We start from the raw sequence: 26110 nt of genomic DNA, 5'->3' as shown, positions 1-26110 counted from the left end.
GAAGCTGCCCCCACCTCCTTCAGTGTTCATATGGCCAGATAGTAGGCGCAAAAAGGAAAATGTGGATCTTATAGGCCTTGGTGCTTGTGGCATGGGCAGTCACCACAGGGCCTGCTAGTCAGGCTCCCTACCTTAGATCTTTCACCTTAAGTTGGCTTTGAGAGACTCGTAAAAGTAGACAGGAGATGTGGTCCTGCCAGTGCAGTGATCTGGGGAGGAGCACATCTCTGGTACACTACAGAGCCAGCTTGGCATCATCCCTCTCGTGTAACTGGTTATGTTCTTATTCAGCCCACCACCTATGTCTATTATTTCCTTTAAAAGACCTCATTCCCAAAGAACAAGCTGTTAGAACAATCTTAACGCTTTAAAATAGCCATGCAAGTGACTTATTCTTCGTGAGAATCCACATACGATGCTTGGAGCACCAACAGCACAGATGCATCCCCATGGGAAAATTGAAGGGTACACTTGACACTAAGTAGAGCAAGCGTGAAGACTGGGACACTTTGTTGCCTCAGATTGAGAAGGATTGATGTTTTGGAAGGGTCTTCAAATCCTGCAGCAGGCACTGATTATCTGCTCACATCAAGAAGCAACAGCAACCTGTGGACATTAAGCTGTGACACGCTCCAGAGGCCTGCATGTGTAGAACCTTCTAGCAAACTGAAAGTGGACACAGGGCCATGGCCTGCTTAAGTATTATCAACTGCAGCCCTGAGGGACCTACCACCTTGGAAGGACTTGGTTTTATAAAAATCTGCCTCTGCCTCAGGCTCTGCGGACACATGGAGTTCCCTAGCTACATTCATGAAGAAGTTGGTCTGTCTCCAGAGGCCAGCCGAGGTAACACAGCTAAGAACTCAGGGCCAACACAGTTCAGTTTGTGGCTATTTATTCAACTGCTTGCTTAGAACTGTAGTCAAACTGACGGCCTATGGTCTGTTCAGATGCAAATGTCAAGGCTTAGGACTACTACCTGCTCCTCCACAGCCAGGTCCCACAGGGTCCAGTACAAGTAGACCTCCTGCAGACAAACAGGACCATGCTCTTTCCTGGGCTTTACTAACATGCCAGGTCATTCTTGAAGAAAGTCACTCACTCTGCTCAGCACCCCAGAGACACCATCCTGTGGGTACTATGGCGACTCTCATCACTGGCTGCTGCCTACCTCCAGTTGGAGGTGCCACTCAGTGTGGCTGATGCTGAACCCAGCCCCATTGGACCTCATTAGAATGATGAGCAAATCAGAGGTTAAAACCAAACCCAAGAGCTTCAAGATGGATCACACACTTTTTTCATCACACCCAGGTCCCTTGTCTCACTGAGGGTGCTCCCTGGGGGGTCACAGAGCTGGGGAGGCCATAGGTACCTGTGTCCCGTTCTTGGCTTTGAAGGGAGGTAGCTGGGTGACAGAGGGCAATTAACAACTTCAACATCCAGCTACTTCTCTAAGCCAAGAATGAAGGACAGAGTGGATGGTTTTCATCTTGAAACCTTTCCACCTGCTGTGATAAAGGCAAAGGCAAACGTTCATATATATATATATACATATATTCTCTCTCTCTCTCTCTCTCTCTCTCTCTCTCTCTCTCTCTCTGTGTGTGTGTGTGTGTGTGTGTGTGTGTGTGTGTGTGTGTCAGGGGTTCTGGCAGAAGTGTACTTGAACAGCATGGCTCTAGTGCTTGGCCAGAGGAATAAAAGGCTGAACTGGCAGCAGCCTTTGCCATGGAACAGGGTATGCTGAACTGATGCAGAACATGGAAAAATCACCCAGGAAGCTCTTGGTGCCATGTCTGAGAAGCTTTTATAAAATTATACAAAACACAGCAACACACAGAACAGCTTAGTTGACAAACTCAGAACCCTGGATATGTCAGTAACAATAAAAAGGTGGGTGACTAGCCCAACAGCTCCAGTTATTTTCCCACTCACCACCTGCCTCCAGCCTTACCACTACAAAGTCAAGTTCTAGAAAAAGATCTGCCTGGTGTAATTTCCAGTCTCCTGCCAGCTGCTATCTGGTTTCAGAGAGGACGTGGTGTCCTCACTCTTCACTGATGCATGTGCTTAAAAAAGCAGATCAGTAGTTCAAGAGCTGAGTGCTGCTGACCATGGTGACGGACATCTGGGATCTCAGCACTGGGTAGGCTGACAGAAGGTGTCCCCAAGTGTGAGAGCAGCCTAGTCTAAGAAGACTTCACTACCTCAGCCAACAAAACCTACTTTCTGAGCAGATGAGTCTACACTACTGACCCACAGAGGCCTTGGCATCAACAAGACCTGTGACAAGAGACCGTGAATGGAGCAGATGCAGCTCCTATAGCCCGATAACCCCCACGCCATCAACCACACTTTCATCTCTAAAGTGAATCATCCTACCTCTTGATGGAGTGCTTACTAATCTTAAAGAAAGGAGATGCTGAGTAACAGTGTTTGTAAGGAATAAGGACGCCAGTATCAGAAGAATGGCTGCCCAAGACCAGAAGAAAGTACGGCTGGCTCAGGACTAGCAGAGACCTTCAGTGAGAGAAGTCACACTCTCATCTCCTGGCAGGGCCCAGTGCACATGAGACGACCACAATAAGGCACTCACCAGGCTCATCTGGGCACAGGGAGGGAGAAGCTAGTCCAGACAACATGCAAGTTCAGAAGTTAGGACACCAATGTTCTAGCCTCAACCTGCCTGCTGGCAGTGCCCTGGTGGTTAGCTGGCCCCAAGGCCTTACAGTCTGCAGAACCCGTGAGCATGCAGGCTGGCTGCTTCAGGTCCTTGTGCTGGCCGGCCCCCCATCTGCCCTGGCTCGCTGGCGGTCGTACTTCACAGACACGATGAGGAAAAGCAGCAGTGTTGCTCCCTGGATGGCAGCCAGCAGGAAGAAGTAGTAATGCAGGTGGCAGCTGTTGATGTTCCCTAGGAGTGAGCAGACGCCTCCTGGTGAGTATACTCCATAGACAGGGCTCCTTCTCACTGGCTCTTGGCCACCTGAGAGGGCTATGGGCACTAGCCACCTCCCTCCCAGGGCTCTCCTATTCTCAGTGAAAGAAGAGAGGGAAGGCAGCTGTCCTGGCCCCAGCTCTGATGCTGAGGAAGGCTTGTGAGGTTGGGTGTCAGCTCAGGCCTCTCAGAGATGCTCATGAGGTAACGTACAGTCTGTCTCCTCCACATAGACAATCTGAGAGAAGCACCCTTGATTCTGCTCCTGACTCGCTATGATATGGCCCTCACTTCTGCCTTTCTCTGAGGTGCCCTTCTGCCACTCCATTTAAAGCCACTGTCTACGTTCAGCACAGAGTGATGCTTCTGAGGATGGACCAAACTCTCCAAATGCTGCAGGAAGCTGTGCCTAGTGTGGTCACAGGTTTGTGGTCCTTCTCATGGGACAGGCAGTGTGAGGAGATACCATCCCACTAGAGCAATGGTTCTCAGTCTTCCTAATGCCGTGACCCCCAACCATAAAATTATTGTTGCTACTTCATAACTGTAATTTTGCTACTGTTATGAATCATAATGTAAATATCTGATATGCAACCCCAAAGGTCAACCCTACAGGTTGAGAACCACTGGCACTAGATGGGTAAGCTACATGCTTTTTCTTAGCATCTTTCAAGTCTCCCCTATCTATACAGGTAGCCCTCACTGCTGTAATGCACACACCTTGGTCTTGCTGTAGAAGCAGTACCACAGCTTTTACAGTGTCCAAATGTCAAGGAAGCAGGACAGTGCAGGCCAGGGCCACAGACCAGACAGAGTTCAACAGCCAGGGTGGAAGGTGTGGGCCTGTGGTCTGCACCTGTGAGCACTCAGGCCTGGGAGAAGCAGTGCCAGCTGCAATGCTGCCCACCCAGCATGCACGCTTCTGTAACCACCGTTCCTCAAGGACTACTCCAAAGATCCAGCACCGCCACTACCTAGCATGGCCCAGAACCAACATCCATGACAGAGTGGCAGGATGACAGCTGGGCACAGCACGAAGAGGGGCACTGAGAATGCCACCCTGGCTCACCACAAAGCCTGAAGCCACAGGTGCCATTCATATCTCCGGGGGCCTACCATACTCTAGGTGACTCATCACACAGAAGGGAACTGGCACACAGATGATGCTGTGGCTGGAAGTTGCTGTGTCTTCTGACACTTCATAAGCATGTCCTAGTGTGTATTCAGAAGGTGAGGCTTTTTCCTCCTGACATCTTTTTATATTGAGTTTTTTCTTTCCTTTTTTTTTTTTTTTTTTGGTTTTTGTTTGTTTGTTTTATTTTTTTGAGACGTGTTTCTCTGTGTAGCCTTAGCTGTCCTGGACTCGCTTTGTAGGCCAGCAGGCTGGCCTCGAGCTCACAGCAATCTGCCTGCCTCTGCCTCCTGAGCGCTGGGATTAAAGGCATGCGCCACCATGCCCTGCCTACATTGGGTTTTCCTAAACACTTTAGTACATGTGCATATGCTCAGTAGCATCAAATGTCTACCAAGCAACATGAGCAAGTGTGGTGCACAGACACAGTCCTGCCATAAGAAGCAAGATTCTCATCCACAGGGAAGAACAAAAGCCGTAAACCTGCCCCATAGGAAGGGTCCTGTTATCCCAAGCTTCACAGACCAAAGACTGATTCAGCCAGCAAATAGAAAACACCTTTACCATGCCCCCTCATGGCCAGTGACACACCCATCCCCCAGAACCTTTCTTCTCTGCCCCTTCAAGGGATAGGCACTTGACCCAACTGACAAGATACCAATGACGTAATCTTATGTGCAGTGTTGAAGCTGACAAAACAAGTAGACAGTGTGACTATGTCCACATTGTCAGCCCCAGAGCAGAAAGCACAGCTTACCAGGTCCAGCCTCATTTGGAATGTACAGAGAATTCAAACGTATCCATTACCCAAAAAGCAACTGCCCTGAGCTGTCAAAGAAAGGGGAACATAATGGGTTAAAAAAAAGTAGTGAGAAAGCCAGGCATGGTGGAGCGATGCCTTTAATCCCAGCAGTCGGGAGGCAGAGGCAGGTGGATCTCTGTGAGTTCAAGGCCAGCCTGGTCTACAAAGCAAGTCCAGGACAGTTAAGGTTACACAGAGAGACCCTGTCTCGAAAAACCAAAAAAAACCCCAACAACTTATGAGAGCGCATTTGCCTCCAGGAGGCCTGAACAGCAATGCCCACCATGTTCATGTTCCTTTATAAAGTCAACACTGGAAACAGCAGCATCTATCAAGTTCACTGCATACAATCCTGTGACAGAATGGGACTCAGGATCAGAGGTGCTTGAAAACAGACAAGGGAGCCTCGGGGTAACCCTGGGAACAGAACGTGTCCTATGTAGGGTCAAGGTGGTCAGCAGAGAGGAGACATGACAGAATTCTGCACTGTCCTACACTAGCAGCACAGGGACTGTGTGCTTGGCCAGCACTGGGATGTGTAGAGTTATTCCCACTTAGGAAACAGTGCAACTGAAACCTAGGGAGCCTGACACCTCACAAGGACTCCTGAGCCCACCAGGGACACTGCCTGAGCTCCAGTCACCTCCTCTTTTGCAAGGACACTGATATGAGAGTGGGAGGGTAAGAGAAGGGTCCAGTGGTGGGAGGAGAAGGTGCTGGCCTGGAGCTACTGGCCATTCTGCAGGAGGTATTCTTCTGGAGAGAGGAAGTTACACCAGGGCATTTGCACAGCACTGACACCATTCCCTAGTAGAAAGAGAAGCTGCTGGGGTCTGCTAGGTGCTACCTTGAACACACCCTGGATACACAGCAATCAGCGGAACTCTCCAGAGGCTTAGATGCAGCCTATCAGAAACAAACAGCCGGGGCCACTGAGACACTACATTAGGAAAGATGACTCAGAAGAGCACTGGCTGCTCTTCCAGAAGTCCTGAGTTCAATTCCCAGCAACCACATGGTGGTTCACAACCATCTATAATGTGATCTGAGGCCCTCTTCTGGCCTGCAGGTGTACATGTATGCAGAGCACTGCTACGGGGCATGGTGGCACACACCTTTAATCCCAGCACTTGAGAGGCAGAGAGGCAGGAGGATCTTTGTGAGTTTGAGGACACCCAAGGTTACACAGAAAAAGATGAAATTAGCAAACTAAGGCAGGGATGGCCTGGGAGTGGGAATAAGCAAGAGTGCTCTACACAAAGAACATGTCCAGAGCCTTAGCCAAGCACAGTGGCTCACACCTGTAATCCCAGAACCCAGGAGGTGGAGCTGGGACACTCACAGATGAGGAGGTGGTCAGTTGATGCAGTGTCCCCCGATAGACCAGGGAGTCCTTGTGAGGCTGCATTGTTTCCTTCACTCCAGCCCCTTAGGACACCACCTCACCAGGGAGCTCACAAATGGCTCACAGTACAGCCATGTGCACCGAGAACAGGTACTTGTTTAAAAGGCAAAGGACGCTGTAGCTCCTGGCTCACCCACAGCAATGCAGAGTACAGCCAGAAGCCACTTCCAGGAGTGGCAGACTGACCAAGAACAGTTCACCGACAAAGCCACTACCTGTCCTCCTAACATCCGAAAACCAAAACAAACTGCCGGGAACCAAAACTTAAAATCAGGTCAATACAGGAGTTGGCCTGCAGGTCTCACTACCTTACCCAGCTCTCCAGAAGTGCTGAGATGGGCGCAGCAGCTGACTGACAAGACAGTGCTGCTAATTAGCACAAACTTAAACAGGGTTTGGGCCAATGACCTCTTGGGACAGACTGGCTCTTCACACAACCTGCAGCAGCAGCAAGCACACTGGTCTCCCACCCCACACCAAATCTTACCAAAGTCTGTATGGCTGCTCATCCACCCGATGGCCTTGAGAGACACCAGGGCCAACAGTCCTGAGCCCACAAAGGACCCAATGCCAGAGAAGAAGAAGAAGAGTCCCATGATGGCACTCTGCATGGACTTGGGGGCAGCTGAGTATGCAAACTCCAGACCTAAAGAAAAGGAAAAAGTCACACTGAGAAGATCACCTTGGTCACCTTGAGGCCACCCTGAGCCTACTTCACACCAAAAGACACAGGCTCCACTGGTGTCTGAGCACTCTCATGTAAACACATGGATGGAGAGGTCAGAGCTAGGAACTGGTTACTTTTCCTATGAAAGCTCTTATAACCACATCAAGAAAGAATGCCATTCCCACTCCTCAGATATATGCATGTTATCGATCTTAAATTCTGTCACGCCAGGCATGTGGCACATGGCTTTATTCCTACCACTTGGGAGGCAGAGGCAAGCAGATCTCTGAGTTCGAGGCCAGCCTGGTCTACAAAGTGAGTCCAGGACTATAAGAGAAACCCTGTCTCAAAAAACCAAAAGTTCTGTCATAAGGTAGGCATATGGTGTCTTGTACCTGAAATCCTAGCATTCACCAAGCTGAAGTAGGAGGATTATTAGAAGGTTAAGGGCAGTGAAGCTGTAGAGTTAGATCCTTTCTCAAAACTCAAGAGGCTGGAGAGATGGCTCAGTGTTTAAGAGCATTGGCTGCTCTTGCAAAAGACCAAAATTCTACTCCCAGCACAACACGGAGGTTCACAACCATCTGTAACTCCAGTTCTAGGGGGTCTGATGCCCTTTTCTGGCCTCCATGGGCACACTCATACATGTAGGCTACATATATGCATGCACGTAACACACTCATACACATAAAATGAACATTCTTTTAAAATATTTATTCTTTATACAGTATCCTGCCTGCATACCAGAAGAAGGCACCACATCTCATTGTGAGCCACCATGTGGTTGCTGGGAATTGAACTCAGAACCTTTGGAAGAACAGTCAGTGCTCTTAACCTTTAAGCCATCTCTCCAGCCCTGGAATAAATATTCTTAAAAAGTCAAAACTTACTGTGCTGGGGTGGTTCTCTATAAGGACCCTACTTCACAGCCAACACACCACAATAAATGAGATTCCTAGTGACCAGGCAGGGCAAAGACAAATCAAAGGCCACTGTCCGTAGTCATAGAATGCTGCTGGGGTTGGGGAGGTGAGGCACTAGCATGCTCCTCCTACCCTTCCCTACCCGATTCCTGGCCATCACCAGATCATATCTTCCTACTGCCAACCTGCCCCCAAGAGCCCCTTGTGCCTGCACAGTATGACAAGTGACAGGGGCCCATGAGAACAAACTCTAAGTGAGGTTCCCTCCTCATGTAAGTCTGCTGTGCTCTACAGAGTTTGGGGACACACAGACGAAGCCCTCCACAGCAACTTCCTCCTCATTCCTATGGGACACAGGGCAGGGTCATGAACTTATAAGAATATCTTAGGAAACACTGGTTTTGCACATGAAAAAGCAGCCTTAGCCTAAGGACAACTCTTTAATAGTCATGAACTAAGTGACAACTGCCCCACACCCCCAGCCCAAAGTCCCATGGCCCTGCTCATCACAATGCATTGTATAATTCAGACAGGCCCAGATGCCACCAGCATTCACAGCCTCACCTGCTATACTTGCAAATATCTCACTGATGCCAATGAGCACATACTGTGGGATCTGCCACCAGATGGGCAGGTCAGCAGCATGGTACACCACGCCACCAATGGTCTGGTTAATGGTCTTCTCTTTCACCAGGTCCAGCCTTTTACTCTCCAGGATTCCTGGAATTGAGAAGCAGGTTAGTGTAGCAGCTAGGTCTGTGGTGTATTATAGGGATTTATCCACAATTCTGAAAAGGGCAGGAAAGGAGGGTGAGCAGGGCAGCTTCCTAGGCTGGTCACAGGCATTCCTTCCACCTCTCCCTCACCAGGGCACTTGTTTGTTTGATTTTGGTTTTTTGAAACAGGGTGTCTCTGTGTAACAGCTCTGACTCATTTTGTAGACCAGGCTGGTCTCTAACTCAGAAATCGCCTGCCTCTGCCTCCCAAGAGCTGGGATTAAAGGCGTGCACCACCACGGCAGGCACACCAGGGCATTTTAGATACTCACTAGGATTAGTTTAACCCTGAGTGTCTGGACTACTCTTCTGCTGTCTTTTTAAAACTGAGAGACTAGCCGGGCGTGGTGGCACACGCCTTTAATCCCAGCACTCGGGAGGCAGAGGCAGGCGGATCGCTGTGAGTTCGAGGCCAGCCTGGTCTACAAAGCAAGTCCAGGACAGCCAAGGCTACACAGAGAAACCCTGTCTTGGGGGAAAAAAAAAACCTGGGAGACTGCAGCAGGCTCTGCATGTAAGGTCACTGGGGGAGGCAGATACTTCCTTCATGGCATAGCCACTGCCAAGTTACTCATGCTCCTGTAAGCAACTGAAATTCCCAAAGAGACCACCATAGGTATGTGTGTGCGCATGCACACATGCACAGGGCTCAATTAACCAAGGTGCAGTCCTTGAAATAAATGGGCCCAATTCTCTACACAAAGCTCAAAAACTTGCCTCAGTTCAAGAAAATAAAACTGAGACTGGGAAGAAGCAAAATGAAGCCCTGCATGTGGAGGCCGAGGCACTGGGAGAAGGACAGTACAGCAGGGCCGTGGAAGGGAGACCTGGAAAGCAGCACTGGGAACTTCAGCCACAAGCTGGTGCTACCTAAGGACTGTGCTAGGGTAACAAGAAACCCTCAGTCCCCACCACAGGACTAATGAGCTCCCTCAACGAAAGGAACCGTTGCTAACAAAAACACGAACATGAACCTCAGTACCAAAGTGAAATGCTAAGAGCCCCAAGTGACTTTTAGATCAAATGGACAACAAAGTTCTGGGCCAGTGAGACAGATCGGTGAAGGAGCTGCCACCAAACCCGATAACCTGAGTTTGAACCCCACAGCCCACATGGTGGAATGGAGGAACTCAATTAAACAAGTTGGCCTCTGATCTTTACACACGTGCTGTGACCTGCACAACTTCACCTCCATGTAAACACAATATAAAAGTTTTAAAGTTTAGGGGCTGGAGAGATGGTTCAGTGGTTAAGGACACTAATTGCTCTTCCAGGAGACCCAGGTTCAAATCCCAACATGGCAGCTCACAACTGTCTGTAACTCCAAGACATGATGGTCTTACATAGACATATGTGCAGACAAAACACCAAGGCACATAAAGTAAAAGATAAAAAGATTATTAAAAAGTTTTAAAAGTTAAAAAAAAACCCTGCTGGGTGTGGTGATGCACACTTTTTTTGGTTTGTTTTTTGTTTTTGTTTTTCGAGACAGGATTTCTCTGTGTAGCCTTGGGATTAAAGGTATGCACCACTGCCAGGCAGTGGTGGCCCACGCTTTTAATCCCAGCACTCGGGAGGCAGAGGCATGCGGATCGCTGTGTGTTCGAGGTCAGCCTGGTCTACAAAGCCAGTTCAGGACAGCCAAGGCTACACGGAGAAACCCGGTCTCGAAAATACAAAACCAAGCAAACAAAAATCTGAAGTAAACATCTAGAACAGTGAAATATCAAGAAGTTAATATGGGCGGGCAGTGGTGGCGCACGCCTTTAATGCCAGCACTCGGGAGGCAGAGGCAGGTGGATCTCTGTGAGTTCAAGGCCAGCCTGGTCTACCCAGCAAGTTCCAGGACAGCCAGAGCTGTTACACAGAGAAACCCTGTCTCAAAAAAACCACCCCCCCCAAAAAAAAACAAAAAACAAAAACAAGGAAGTTAATAAGTATGAGCAGGGTAGAAACTCTGCCAAAAGTGGGAGTATTTCTGTTGGCCACCAAAGGAAGGGAATCGGCGGTCACAATTCCTTCCTACCAACACACGTACAATGATGCTTAGTTTGTGCCATTGCCACTGCTCCCAACCTCAAATACATAGTAACTAACCTGACAGTGGCTCTGTGGACCACTCTGGCCAGAGCAGGCACAAATTAAACTGGAGGAAACTTCCAGCAATTTCACCCACTGTCCAGCAGAATCAGTGTAATTATACCCTCTTGCCCACCTACCTCCACAAGGATAATCAAAAGATATGGAGGAACTAACTATTGTATTTAAAATAATCCACCAGAGCCCATAGGACTTTGAAAAATCCCACATAAAAGCCACTAAAATAGCAGACTACTCATGCTGTCCACTCTCTTCAAAGACCTGGGTTCCAGTCCCAGCACCTATTGGGTGATTCACACCATCTGCAGCTCCAGTTCCAGGGGACCCAACACCCTCTTCTGGCCTCCATGGGTACTGCATGCACCTGGTGCAGACATCCTCACAGGCAAAAACATCCATACATATAAAGTTTTAAAGCTTTAAAAAAAAAACATTTTCAGCCAGGTGGTGCACACCTTTAAACCCAGCACTCAGGATGCAGAGGCAGGTGGATCTTTGTGAGTTCAAGCCCAGCCTGGTCTACAAAGTGAGTCCAGGACAGCCAAGGCTAACACAGAGAGACCCTGTCTCAAAAAACAAATAACAACAACAAAAAAATTTTTTAAGTGGAAAAGTGAAACCTAATACAACAAACACTTTTGTTTCCCCTAAGCTGTCTTGAAAATAGTGTCTGGGCTACCAAATTTGCACCTGAGGACCTTTAGAGCCAGCTGCCACAAACAGTGTGTTAAGTACAAATAAATCTTAGGTTTCTAAGCAGTCTGTGGCCACTCCTCAGTACACACACGCAGCTGGAACAGCCAGTGTGCGGCAGCAATGCTGTCTCCACCCAAGCTGGGCTGTGACTCTCAACTCCTGACAAGCCAGCTCCTTCTTATGATCTTGCCATACAGCAAGGACAGCTGCCTGGGAAGACAGCTGCATACTATATGTTGCCGACATTCAGGTCAGGAGACTGCCCTGCTGCAGCCAGTGCTGGACTTTCTGAAACACAGTACTTTGCTGTCACTTTTAAAAGCCCTTAGAAGGGATGGAGCCTAACAAGGAAAGACACTGGCCTGACCCCTGTTTGTTGCACTGACCTACTCATAAACCATGGGATACCCCATGTAGTACTAAGGGAACCACAAAAAAACCTCAGCCATGAATGAAACTGAACTAAAAGAGGCCATAGAGAAACCCAGCACAGAGCACCATGAAAAAATGCCCTTGAAAACAATGAAGGAAACAAAAGCCTTTCTGGCACCTTGCTGGCACAATTGCAGGATGCAGGGGCCTCCTCCCAGGAAGAAGAGTTGAGAACAAAGCCAAGCCTTAGGCAGCTGAGGCAGATGGACAGACACTCTTTCCATGCCCAGACTCCTCAAGACCACCCTGCCTCCCCCGTTCTTGTGTGCTGTTTATTTCCCTGCCAACTTGTAAAGCAATGTGTCACTCAAACCTCACTTTCATTGTGTGTTTGAGCAACAGTAAACACAGGGGTTCTCTCGCATGCTGGGCCTCCTAAGCCAGGGACTGATCTCTTTAAGCCCATGAAGCACCGCATCAGCGTGTGCTCTGCTGTGATGGAGGAGGCACTTTCTGAAATACCTGCTCCCTTCAGCAGAGCTCAGCACCACCCTCCACTGCTACTATAGGTTTTTTGTTTGTTTGTTTGGGTTTTTTGGGGGGGGGTGGGGTTTGAGACAGGGTCTCTCTGTGTAGCCTTGGCTGTCCTGGACTCACTTTGTAGACCAGGCTGGCCTCGAACTCTCAGCGATCCGCCTGCCTCTGCCTCCCAAGTGCTGGGATTAAAGGCGTGCGCCACCACGCCCGGCTGCTACTATAGTTTTTATGGCTCAACATTTCCAAATGTTAATGGAGGCAGAACACTCATGTTGAGAAGGCGACCAGACCCAAGCCTCATCAGCAAACAGAAACAGTGATGGGAACAGGAGTGTCTTAAGGGCATTGTCCCTTGCTGGAGTACGGTGTGGGACCTGAGAAATTAGCTCTTCAGCTGTTGAGACTTTTGTTAGGAGCTTCCCAAGAGCCTTGAACAATCCCATAAAACCCTTTTCTCCATGCAGGAGCACTGTAGGGTCCAACAGTTGTGAGAGTTAGAAGCCTCTACAGACCCTCCTCCTCTCATTCCCACTCTACACTGAGTGTTGGCCTGCAGGCTGGGACAGTGCAGAACAAGTCTACTAGGACCTAGAAGATGAAGGTCTGTCCTCCAGAAGAAACTGACACTTATAAAATGAGCATCAGAAGATGAATAGTCACTGGCTGCCCGGTGTCTTCTTCAGCACAATACACCAGCTGCTGCATGCTGCAGAAGCCAAGCCAGGAGAGAAGGGGAAGAGAGGCCAAGGTGGCTCACCTGCAGCAAAGGCAGAGCACATGACGAAGAACATCCCCACGGCAATCCTCTTCAGGGAGGATGGGAGCAGGCCGTGTCTCCTGAGCACCGGGTCCACTAGCTTGTCCTTCAGTGGGATGAGCAGGAGGATGAGCACCGCATCAAACATGGTGAGCCAGGCTGCAGGCAGCTGCACAGAGCATGGCATTAGCTGCAGTACAGAAGCTCCCCACACCACCCATGCATGACCTCCAACATGCTTCAACTAGAGAGAGACACTGACTGGTACTGGGTGTATTCCGAGCTGGGGAGGGCTGAATCTGACAGTACTGGTGTTTAATGGTACTAGTCAACCCAATCTCAGCAGACTGTAACCAATCAGCAACTAGCTGTAGTGGCAGTATCCAAGCTACCTGCTGCAGCTGCAGAAAGGGACTTAAGTCACTTCCATGTCTCTTACCGTGTGATGAGTGGTGGTGATACTTGAGATTTCAGGAATCTTCAAATGAAGACTCTGCAAAACATACGTGGTCTGCATCTGGATAAAGAAAGCAGACAGTGCAGGTAAGCCAGCAGAGCCTCCCCAAGCCCTTGCCTACGCATGTCCTCCCTCCTCTAGCTGAGGAGGTGTGGAAACACCTCACAGAACCACATGATGGCTACAGTTTGGAATCGGACGTGGCAATTACTGGGTCACCATTAGAGTTTCTTTGAGAAGAGCTGCCCAGCAACCAAATGAAAAGCCAGAAGGTCCAGAAAACCAGAAGTACACACACTCAGCTGCTGCTTGGGAAAAGCTTTTCCAACATGAAGCGGCCAACCTGAGTCCATGACTGGAAACTATGGCCGCTGATGGCCAACCCTGAGCCCTGCACTGTGGCACCTGCCACAAGGCTGGGGCAGCCAGCCACCTGCAGCACTCACTTGGAAGTACACTGTCCAGTAAGGAATCAGAGCCAAGAACACGGGCACGATCTTGACCAGGGCTTTCACGTCTTCCACTTTGTCCTCTGTGAACGGCCCTCCACGCGACATCTTACATGAATCAAACAGACTGTGTTTAGAAGATTGCTGAAAGACTCCAAGGCCTTCACTTTGGGAAACAAAATGAAGGAATTAGTTTACTTCCACCCCCAGCTACAATGCTCTGGTAACAAATCATGTCTGGGGTGGGAAAGCGGCTCTCTATACTGCCTGCTTTATTAAGCCCTTCTTTGACTAACTGTATACACCACACATAGCTCCCGTGACTGACCATGGGGCCTTTGGACAGGGCAGCTGTCTACTACACCCACAAGGAGGGTATCTCAACTTCATGCAGCGCCACAGGGCAGCCATGTTGCCTGGACTTCTAGCCAGCTGACAGCAATCCAAGCAATTCCTTATGTTCCTCGTGCCTACTCTGATTTATCACACAAGTAGACACTCTGTGTAGCTTCAGGTCTGACACAAAGAGGCTTCCAGTACACCAATGACAGACATAGGCAAGCACACAAAGGAGTGTGCATACTGCCTGCAGAATATTTCTGGAACTAGAGCCAACCATCCCATAGGAAGCCTTACATACAAGGAGTCTACCTCCCTTAGCAAGTACTGGGAATCCTTAGGCTCAGCAAATCACGGGGAGGGAGATGTCCACCAATGTCCTTGGACCTTGGTTCTCTATGCTTTGACTGCTCTGGTGGCTACAGTGCTGCAGTCTCTCTTACGTCACAGCCACAGTCAAGGAACCAGTCTACTATGTAGCAGCCTAAGAAAACATAGAAGCATCTAAGTCCTTCTTAGAATGATTTTTGGACTTCATTAGCCAACAGAGACATCAGCAGGAAAGGGGTGGGGGAGGGATATCTCAGAACATGGCTATTTCTAAAAGTCCCAGGCTTGGGACCATCAGCACTGAGGCTACACAAGCTCCATTCAAGTAAGGGTAAGTGGGTCCCCAGGGGCATCTCAAGTTACTTTTGTGTGTCCCTCTATCACTGAGCAGCTGGCATGGTCCTGGACAAGGGACACTGTGCTGACCAAAGTGAGAGACAGCAGCTTCCTTCAGAGAAAAGTACCGACAACATACACAACAGCCTTAGTTCTCATCAACATGCATCTGTGTCTAAAGCACACAGTGTGTCTCCATGGTACCCTCTGCAGATCCCTACCTGCAAAATCTGCCACCCAGCAGCAAGGCACCCTCACCCATGTTGCCAGTGAGGAAGAAGTTGGGCATAGAGTACTGGACTCAGGGCTCTGCAGTCCTAATGGCAGGGTTTACACCACACACTTTCTGAATGAAGCTGGCTTAGAGACCAGACACATAAGCCACATAGTCCAGACCTCAGATTGGAGCAAAAAGTTGTGTCACTCACCCACTTCTCTGCTGCCCACCTCTCTGGGAACAGCAGCTGTAGGTCAGAATCCTGAACATGTCAGTGAAGGCGCTGCCATCAGGAGGCTTGGTGATGAAAACACTCTGGCCACAAAGGAAGACCAAGAAAGCAACAGCCACACAGACTGTGGGAATCAGGTAGCCCGTGAGAAAGCTCACATTCTGCTGAATATAGGCAATGCCTCCTAGTGACAGGATCGCTCCCAAATTAATGCTCCAGTAAAACCAATTGAAAAATCTCCGAGTGGCTTCTGGACCTCGGTCTTTGACCTAAAGTAACAAGAAAGAGGAACCTGTAAGAACACATGATCCTCTACTCTGATGCCTCATATTTGACCACATCCCCTGGATGGGGAGACCTGGTGGCACTCAGAGGAAGGATAGCAGGCTACCAAGAAAAGACTTGATACCCTATGAGCATATACAGGGGGAGGAAGTGCCCCTCAGTCACAGTCATAGGGGAGGGGAGTAAGGGGAAAATGGGCAGGAGGGAGAAATGGGAGGATATAAGGGATGGGATAACCATTGAGATGTAATATGAATAAATTAATAAAATAAAAATTTTTTAAAAAGAACAAATGATCCTCTACACCCTCATTTACTCTTTCAACATGGCAAGATTTCATGTTTTCAATACTTACTGACCTCCCAACCACCCTGGGCAGCCACACGCCCTGCCACCACACCTACCTAGCACCTGATCATCTGCTTGTTGAGACAGATACAAGGTGTCTTAAGTTCCTGCTCTCAGCAGACCATGGGACTCAATCAACTGCTGTTTACAGATTCAGGCAGGCCCCTGACACTGGCACTCAATCACTTCAGAAGCTGAGGCCTCTCCACATGCTGGCAAGTCCTAGTGTCCCAAGTAAACTGAGCACCTACCTTGAAGCCAGCAGAAATGATCCTTAAAACAGGTTCCAGAACCCACAGCCCAGCCCAGGCCAGAATCACCACTGTGGACTATCAGGAGCCTGCAGGCTATATGGAGCTCCAGGCCTCACTGAACTTAACACAAGTACTATGAGAGCTTCTACAGGAGCCTGCAGGCTCTGGCCCCAGGCACAGTAAGGTTTGCTCAGAAGCAAGGCACCACTCCTGAATGGAGGCCCAAGCATGAGAGGCTTTGATAAGCCTGCAACTAAGCTATAAGCACAGTAAACAGAACCACAAGCTAGCTTTAGATTAGAAAGGTTATCCAGTGCTACACACCTACAATCCTAGATTTGAGAGACAGGGGAATCAAGAGCTGAAGGCTGGCTGAGCTGCACAAGGGATCTCATCAACACACTCAAGAAATGCTCACAATCAGCCCAAAGCTAACTCTCCCCCTCAGGTGTCCCCCACCACCAAGCACGCCTTCTGCAGATCCCACCTGGCTGTAGCGGGCTGAGGCAAACCCAACCTCATTTCTTCCAGCTGTACTGTTTATATCTACCATGAACACTATGAGAATGGGCCCAGTCCTCCTCAACATCTGTCTCCAACAAACCCATAGTCAAAGACTGACCTTGAGCACACACAGACACACTTCACCAGCCTCATCCTTATGGATGGAAAGTGTTAGAAATTCGCTCCACACAGCTCATCACGGTGGTGCACGCCTGTAATCCCAGAACTCGGGGAGACAGAAGCAGAAGCAGGTGGATCTCTGTGAGTTCGAGGCCAGCCTCATCTACAAAGTGAGTCCAGGACAGCCAGAGCGACACAGAGAAACCCTGTTTGGGGGCTTGAGGGGAAGGGATTGGTTCCATAGCACATCTGTCTTCTGGTCCACAGAGCAATCTCCTCTGCCTAGAAACAGCTTTAAAACAGCAGCAAAACTACCAAGTACAACATGCAATAAGGCTTCTGCTTGGCGATCATGCTCCCCCACAGAGTACTTAAAGATGAGGGTACAAACTACACAGTCAAAACTGAGTATCCCTTGACAATTATTAAACTCCAAATGACAGCTCCTATGTTGGCAAATCCTATGTTTGAACTTAGTTAGATGGATAGATATTATCATGTCAAATTGAAAAATCCAACTTGTTGGTTCTTTTCTTTTTTTAGGGCTAGGGACTGAACAGAGGTGTTGGGGGATGGTTTTGTGCACTGTGAATTCAAATGCTGATTTCTGTACCCAGAGAACTGCCTGCAGTCCAGATGCTGGCATTGCCATTATTATTAAGTATCTCCAGTCCCAATGTTCTCCATCACCCCTGGTTGTTTAATAAAGAGCTGAACAGCTTAATAGCAGGGCAGGGGCGTTAAGGTGGGACTCCCTTCCAGGGAGGGGGTTCCAGGTGAAGCAGAGAGCAAGCGAGAAGGTGGCCATGAAGGAGTCGTCATGAGGACACACACAGAGCAGGGGCAGCTAGGGTGAGACTAGGATGGCACATAACAGGGACATGAAGCTGGGAAGTAAGCCAGGCCAGCATAGCTGGATTAGAACAGCTGAGTATCTGCCCAGCTAAAGTGCCTAAAACCATATTGATAAATATAAAGGGAACTAGAGTGGGTGTAGAAAAACCTTAATTTTACACACAGAGCTTTGCAAATGTTAGACAAATCCGTTACCACTAAGTGCCATTTCCAGGCCCCAAATCAACCAACCAACCACAAGTATTTTGTTGTCCTACACATGTCAGTTCTGAACAAAATAGAACAGTTTATATTCAGTTTCTTACAGCTGGTGCACAACGCCTTTAAGTATTACCCAATAGTGGCTTATTGAGGTTCATGGCACAGTGGAGACAGGTCAGAAGAAGAGCCATGAGCAGAACAACAGAGAATAAAACTTAAACTATACACACATACACTTTATTCTTTATATATACACCTTATACTTTGTATATGTAAACACTATATACACATATACATGTCATTGTTTTAACAACCCTGAAAGGGAAGAGGCCAGTTTAAACAAAAACAAAAGCACCTCTTTGGAAATGGGATCCATTGCCCAGGCTGCCCTCAAACTCCTCGATGTATATGATCCCCCTGCTTCAACCCGGGAGCAACTGGAACTACAAACATGCACTACAATGTCCAATATGTGACAGGAAACATTAGACACTAACCAAAATATCCCAAGTCCTTTCCATTACACATAGTAGGACCACACATATCTTACCTACATTTATAGAAACAGCTCATCCCCCAAAACAGTAAGGAAATAGTTGTTCAATTGGCCAGGCAGAACCCTAACCTTTAGAGTCCTAAGGTCCTTTGTAAACTTGGTGGTCAACTGACTCCACTGTCCAAGGTTTACCAGCCACAGCTGCTTCAGAAACAGAGACCTATTCCCAGGGCCTCAGTAGTCAACGCCACAAACAAAACTGCTGCTAACTAGGCTGTCACATGCTTCTCTGCCCTTGGCCAAAGGCCACAGCTTCCTCATGTACCAGTCCCATGACATCACCAGATGCCCTGCCAACGCTGATCAAGCTCTCCATATGCCTCCACCACCCCCCACAAAAACATCAAAACCAATGGAGAAGAGAGGCCAGCAGGGCAGAAGGGAGTATGGGTTTAAACAGGGAAACGCTATCAGATACGCAGGAGCATGCCCTCTCTCCACTGCACACACACCATCCTGGGTGTCCTGAGGGATGCTGAAGCATCTATGTAGAATCCCTGCTGAAGCAAAGAAAGTCTACAAAGGAGTCAGACCCCAAACTAAAGCAAACCACTGTCTGCTCAACCTGCATGCTAGCTTCTTCCTCTTTCGGCTATTTTTAATTTTGTTTTCAATGCTTTTGGTTTAGGGTCTCAAGTAACCCAGGCTGGGCTCCAACTGCCTATGTAGCTCCAGATCCTCCTGCCCCTGCCTTCCAAGCACTGGAATCATAGACAAACACCTAGCACTCCGCTCACTATTTTAAATAACCGCCAACCACGAACGCTCATGACCTCTAGGCGCACGCCTTTAATCCCAGGACTCAGGAGGCAAAGGCAGGTGGATCTGTGTGAGTTTAGGCCAGTCTGGTCTATAAAGTGTCCAGGACAGCCAGGGATACACAAAGAAACCCTGTCTTGGGGAAAAAAGACGAAATAAAACAAAACAAAAAACCCAAAAAATGAAAACAAAATCATTACCCTTGGTAAACACTTCCAAAGGTAAGGGGCAGATGAAATTTGCCTTACAATGAACCACCTTTAAGAATGACTTACAGGGCTGGAGAGATGGCTCAGTGGTTAAGAGCACTGTCTGCTCTTCCAGAGGTCGTAAATTCAATTCCTGCAACCACATAGTGGCTCACAACCATCTATAATGTGATCTGGTGCCCTCTTCTGGCATGCAGGTATAAATGTAGATAGAGCACTTATACACATAAAACAAATAAATAATTTTTTTTTTAAAGTGACTTTACAGGGCTGGAGAGATGGCTCAGTGGTTAAGAGCACTGCCTGCTCTTCCAAAGGACCCGGGTTCAATTCCCAGCGCCCACATGGCAGCTCACAACTGTTTGTAACACCAAGATCTGACACCCTCACACCAATGCACATAAGTTAAAATTAAATAAAATATTTTTAAAAAATAAATAAATAAAGTGACTTTACAGCCTGGCTTGGTGGCACATGCCTTAAATCCCAGCACTCGGGAGGCACAGGCAGGTGGATCACTGTGAGTTTGAGGACAGCCCAGTCTACAAAGCGAGTTCAGGACAGCCAAGGCTACACAGAGAGACCCGGTCTCCCCCGAAAAAGGAATGACTTAAAAAAAAAAAAGAGTGACTCACAGCTTCTATACTCACTGTGCAGTGACCTGGTACTCCTGCTGCTCAAGGAGAAAGCCGGGCCCATCTCTGACATGAGAAAGCCACCCTGGGCTCTAGCCAGAGACAAGAGGCAGTACCAGCGAAAGAAGCAGCAGCACCCTTCTCTAACTGAGAAAGGCCTGCAAGAGCTGACAGCACCCTTCCAGCTATCTGACTTCTGCAAAGCAGCGGGCCTTTCAGGAACTAAGAATAAGGAAGGCCTTGAAATCACCCTCAAGGAGCAGTCATGAGGTAGCAAACCAAGGGCTTGGAAAGCGGCAAATGGGTGGGTTATACACACCCAAAAGCCCAGCACTCAGGAGGCAGAAGAGGATCACCATGACTTTGATGCCAGCCTGGGCTATACACGGAATTCCAGGCATGCGCGGTTATAGAGCAACAACAGATCTTTAAAAAAACAAAGCAAAAATCACTGAAAGCCTGGCGTTGTGCACACACTTCTGACAGCAGCAATCAGAGGCTAATACAGGTTGGAAGGACAGCATGGGCTACACAGAAAACCCCAGATCAAAAATAAAATAAAATAAAATGGCCAAGGATGGTGAGCGATGGACAGGACTTGGGCAAATGCCAGAGTACCAGAAGTTCAAAGTCGCCTTCAACTAGTAAATTAGAGGCCAGTCTGGGCTACACTGAGACATTGTCTCAAAAATATAACAAAATAACCCACTAACAGAAGACAAACCCACTAGAGAGATAATCACACCCAAAGTAGCTGTCCAGTTCCTCTATGGTCCAGACATCCAGAAAGGTCTAATCCCGGGATGGGGTGTGTGTGGAGATACTAGAAACACCACCAATTACTCTGCGGAAGTCTTATTCTTAGCTACAATCAAGTGTGCACACTGGACCAACTCAGTGACTTGCACAGGAGCTGGTCAGCTGGTCCATTAGGAAGTGCTAATCATTGACCAGCATCTACTGGAGGATCCGACTCTCAGACATAGCACCCAATATGCTCACTCAGCTCCTGCTGAGCAGCTGGGCCGAGACAGTCAGTCCGTCACTCCATGAACATAGACAGCAACAAAAGTTTCTCACTGTGTATATGTATGTAAAACTTGGCAACAGTGACAGGCTTCTGAATGAACAAGGACCAACACTTAATTCAGAATCAAATGTACAATGGACCCAAGATATTCCTGGCACTCTTGATTCTGCACAAGTACAGCCTGCACTTTACACTTCACACACTCACATGCCTTAAGATGGCAACAAATGCTGCCTGGCACACTCTGGCTTGATCTGAGATTACTCCATGCTGTGAGCTGCACTGTTCCCACTGCACAGAGAAGGTTTTTCTGCTCTCACAGAAGCACAATGGCTTAATTTCAAATAGCCAAGGCTTCAAATATTTCCCTATCAACCATCGTATCTCAGCTTTCAAAGATGGGGCTACTATGTCTTTGAACTATATCAGGTTGCATAAACATCCATCTCATTACTATGCAAATTGGAATTCATCTTTAATAAATGGTAAAGAACTGTTTTGAAATAAAGTTTTGAGTGGGCTTGGTGGCGCACACTTTTAATCCCAGCACTCGGGAGGCAGAGGCAGGTGGATCACTGTGGGTTCGAAGCCAGCCTGGTCTACAAACTGAATCCAGGACAGCCAAGGTTACAGAGACACCCTGTCCCCGAAAAAAAAAATTTTTTTTTTAATTAGTTAAATTTCTGACTGAGTTGATATCAGTTGCATTTGATTTGAGCATCTACTTTCAGCTATTCTCATGTGAAAGGGGCTATGAGTGGAAAGTCCAAGAAGCTCTATGTACATCATGAAGCTCAAACCACTCGCCATGAGGATGCACAGTCACAGGTATGCCTTGTATGGTATGGCCCAGTGTGTTCTCACTTTCCTGTTGCTGTAATAAGCACCATGACCAAGGCAGCTTATAGAAGGGTTTACTTTGGGCTAAGAGTTCTAGAGGGATAAGAGTCCAGTATACCCAGCACTCGGGAGGCAGAAGCAGGTGAATTCGAGGCCAGCCTGATCTACAAAGAAGTCTAGGACAGCCAAAACTACACAGAGAAGCTGTCTCAGGTTGGGGGTAGGGGAAGAGTCCAGTCTGGCAGTGCTGACTAGAGCAGCAGCTCCATCTCAAACAAGGCCCGGCCTCCTACCCCGATAGCTCTCTAGCTAGGTCACACCTCCTAATCCTCTCCAGTCACCAACTAGGCACCAATTATCTAAATACATGAGGCTCAGAGGGCTACTTCTTTTGTTTATATTTTACTTTATGTCAATGGTCTTGCTCTAACAGCCTAGAACTATGTAAGCCGAGCTGGACTTAAGCTTGTGGCAATCCTGGTCAAACTTTTTTTCCCCCAAGACAGGGTTTCTCTGTGTAGCCTTGGCTGTCCTGGACTCACTTTGTAGACCAGGCTGGCCTTCCACTCACAGCGATCCACCTGCCTCTGCCTCCTGAGTGCTGGGATTAAAGGCGTGCGCCACCAATGCCTGGCCTGCCTCAAACTCTTGAGTACTGAGATCCCTACCACTTCTGATACAGTTGAGATGTGTCCTCATGAAATTGGCCAGCCTGACGTTTCTGAACACTGCTGTCCTACATTCATGGTACTACTCTCTAAGCCAATGATTTCACCTCAGTAACTTCAATTTCAGGCACTCAAAGATCAGTTTAGCGCCAAGACCCGGGGCTCACCTTTTCTGTTGCATAAATAACCCTCTAGCACTCCCGACTGCCTTCCTCCCACATGTCACTCCTGGCTACCACCTCCCCTCTAGGCCATCCTCTCTTCTGAGACCAGCTGTACTCTCACCGGCCTGCCACACGGCCCACTCTCTATGGCAGCCATTGCAGTCTCTCTGCAACGGGACAACATGTATTAGGTTTTAGGAGGCATCTGGCATCTATGATTCAATTTTACTCAATTTCACAAATCCAGGGGAAGCTGGGGGAATGAGTAAACAGGAAAGAACAGAATATTAAAAAGCTTTATCCAACCAGGCAGACTGCTGTGAGAAAGCGGATCGCTGAGTTCGAGGCCAGCCAGTCTACAAAGTGAATCCAGGACAGTCAAGGCTACACAGAGAAACTCTGTCTCAAAACACTAAAATAAATAAATTAAAAAATAAAAAAGCTTTATCCAGAGAGCCTGACACTCAACCCCACATAATTTCCACTGCTTACAAAATAACTCTATTTGCATTTGACCACTAGAACCATTCTTAGCACGAGAGTCCCCTAAAAAAGGGAAGCAGAGCAGATGTGGCACCAGGGCACTTGCAGATCACTTCTGCTCTCCAAATCTCTGGCTCTCCCATCTCTTGTTCTTGGTGATCAGAGCAGCAGCATGATGGACTCTCCTACGCACCCCATCCCAAAACTTACTTAAAAACAACGAAGATGGAAACTAAATGCTTGCTAAATGCTTGCCCGTCCATTTATAAAAGGGAAGTTAGGGCAGTGACACAGCCTTTGGACACATCCAGCTTCTAAATCACAACTTCAACCTTTTCTCTTTCAGATCTCAGCTCACATGACTCCAGCAACAGAACGCCCCTTCTTCTTAAAACCACCAAAGCCATTACATCATGACTAAAGCCCACCCCATCTAGACTGCAGCCCTTCCTTACCACCCAGATCACACGTGCGTGCACACCTCTCCTGTCTATTCAAGCACATCCACCCACACCAAGAGAAAGGTTCCCCAGACCAGAGGGAGGGTGTGGTTCTTTCTCTCCCCTCCTCCAGTCCCCCTGCCAGAGACAAAGGGCAGATGTGGCTACAGGCACACGGGGGGCGGGGGTGTTCCCTATGTGTCATGACCCTCGTGCAAGGTCTTGGGAGTTCATCCTCACCTGGAATACAGGGTGCATTGGCTCTCCCTCCTACACACTTAGTAGGTGCTTAGACAGATGGGTTTCCTCCCCCACTCTACAGGGAAGTCCCCTCAGGACAGGTCTCCTTCCTCCCCTCCACTAACTAGGATGAATCAGAGGCAGATGCCCTTTTTCTCTGCACTACAAGGGAGCTCCTCTCTCTCACCTTAATCTTTCTCTAAATGTGAGGTGCAGATGGACCGGTTGGGGAGCTTGGCTGGCAGCTCCCTGCTTTCCCATTAGTTATGCATGGGATACACAGCAGGTTTAGGGGTGTGGGGTGGCTCCTTCTTTTCACCAGCGGAGAACAACCCTAGAGGCAGGGGCGGGTATGCAAGGTACCGTGACGGTCCCCGTGTCTTCAGCGTCGCGTACCAGGTGCAGAGTCAGGTTTAGGGTCAGGTAGGTAAGATGCGCGCCGCAGGTGCAAGCGCAAAATGGGGGGGGGGGGGGGGAGGGGCACGTGTGGGGTGGGGGCGGCTCACCTGGTCCGCGCCGAAAGGAGTGATGTTGGCCTTGACCGTGGCCACACCGAGTCCTACGAGCACCAGCCCCGCGAAGGTGGCGGGAGCGCAGTGGCGCGCGGCGGCGTCGGGGCACACGGCCGTCCCGTTGGGGAAGGGAGCCGAGCAGTTGCGCACGAGCTCCGGGCGCGGGTCCCCGCAAAGAACGGAGCGCGAGCGGGGCGCGGCCAGCAGCGGGAAAGTCAGCATGCCCAGCAGGTAGAGCGCCAGGCTGAACAGAATGGCGCGCGCCCGGCCGAGCCGAGCGTCGGCGAGCCAGCCCCCGAACGGCGAGCCCAGGTAGGTGAGGCCCATGAAGAGCAGCAGCGCCTGGCTGGCCTGCGCGCCCTCCCAGTTGAACGGCGCGCCATTCAGGAACAGCACCAGGTTGGCCGTGACGCCGTAGAAGGCCGCGCGCTCCAGCAGCTCCGCCAACAGCACCGCCCCGCACGCCGCGCGCCGCCCCGCAAACGCTCCGGCGGCCGCCGCCGCCGCCCGCGAACCCAGCAGCGGCGCCCGCTCGCCCTCCATGACCGGCTCCCTGAAGGCCCGGCCGCAGAACTCTCGCGAGAGCGCGCTTCCCCACCGCCTTTCTATTGGACAGGCGGGGAACTTCCTGTGCCGCCCCGGAAATCGGGGGAAGCGGGTCTTTCGCTTGACAGCTGTTTGTTGTTGAGATGCCTTGGGGTAGTGTGGTTCCGATGGCTGGAGGAGTTCCACGGGGAAACTCGAGCCCTATGCTCCGAGGTTCCGGCGCCAAGCTAGCTTCCCAGTCCAAGTCACCCGGTCTAACGCTCCCCTCCTGCCATCTTCTCAGGCTTCCGGAGTCGAATCTAAGCCTCGGCGTCCAATCCCTCTCCTCTGGCTCCTCCTCTCTTTTCTGTCTCCTCTTAAAGTAAACAAAAGTTAATTAATTATATATGTATGTATTTATTTTTTTTTTTTGATGCCTGGAGAGATAACTCCCGCAGTTAAGAGTTATCTGGCTGCTCTTCCAGAGGTTCTGGGTTCGATTCCTAGCACCCATATGATGACTCCCAACTACCTGTAACTCCAGTCAGTTCCAGCGGCATCTTCTGACCTCCCTCGGCACTGCACACACACGGAGCACAGACCTACATGAAAGCAAACCATACATACACATAAAATAAATCTCGTTATGCACGTCTTTAAGCCCAGCTCTTGAGAGGCAGAGGCAGGTGGATCTCTTAATGAGGTCTATGCCAATCTGGTCTATGTAGGGAGTTCCGCCACAGCTACATAGTGAGACCCTGTTTCAAAAAAGAAACCAAAAATATCCTTTTTAAAAGGAGTATAACTGATTCTTAGACCTGCTGCTAAGTGAGGCTGAATCTTGGGGTGTCTGTTAAAAGACTGCGAAGCATAAGCCAGGCATCTCGCTGGCCCACCTAAGTTAAGGTGCTTGCTGCCAAGCCTGAATTGTTTTTAGATTTTTTTTGAGACAGGGTAGCCTTGGTGTGCCCGTGCACGCACATGCACACGCACGCGCGCGCGCACACACACACATTT

At 49.2% G+C, this 26110-nt stretch overlaps 1 protein-coding gene across 1 annotated transcript; it reads right to left on the bottom strand.

Annotated features, from left to right (window-relative positions):
* Positions 1-1788: 1788 nt before the first annotated feature.
* On the bottom strand, positions 1789-25158 carry SLC15A4 (solute carrier family 15 member 4). The gene is made up of 8 exons (XM_084763644.1): positions 24563-25158; positions 15445-15734; positions 14009-14177; positions 13545-13622; positions 13106-13274; positions 8432-8587; positions 6765-6923; positions 1789-2914 (listed from the first exon to the last, which is right to left on the bottom strand). Exons 1-8 carry the CDS (start codon positions 25109-25111, stop codon positions 2766-2768), a joined length of 1719 nt encoding a protein of 572 aa, XP_084619770.1. The 5' UTR covers positions 25112-25158; the 3' UTR covers positions 1789-2765.
* Positions 25159-26110: the final 952 nt, after the last annotated feature.

Source organism: Acomys minous, assembly GCF_964271855.1.
Source record: "Acomys minous genome assembly, chromosome: 16".
Classification (NCBI taxonomy): Eukaryota; Metazoa; Chordata; class Mammalia; order Rodentia; family Muridae; genus Acomys; species Acomys minous.
Note: the sequence above shows the minus strand (reverse complement) of the source record. Positions and strands in the feature narration are given on the sequence as shown.

Coding starts and splice junctions, on each gene's coding strand:
- SLC15A4 (XM_084763644.1), bottom strand. CDS start 25,111: ATGGAGGGCGAGCGGGCGCCGCTGCTGGGTTCGCGGGCGGCGGCGGCG. Junction 15,735..24,562: donor CTCCTTTCGGCGCGGACCAG/GTGAGCCGCCCC, acceptor TTGTTACTTTAG/GTCAAAGACCGAGGTCCAGA. Junction 8,588..13,105: donor GTGCTCTGCCTTTGCTGCAG/GTGAGCCACCTT, acceptor TCTCAATTCCAG/GAATCCTGGAGAGTAAAAGG.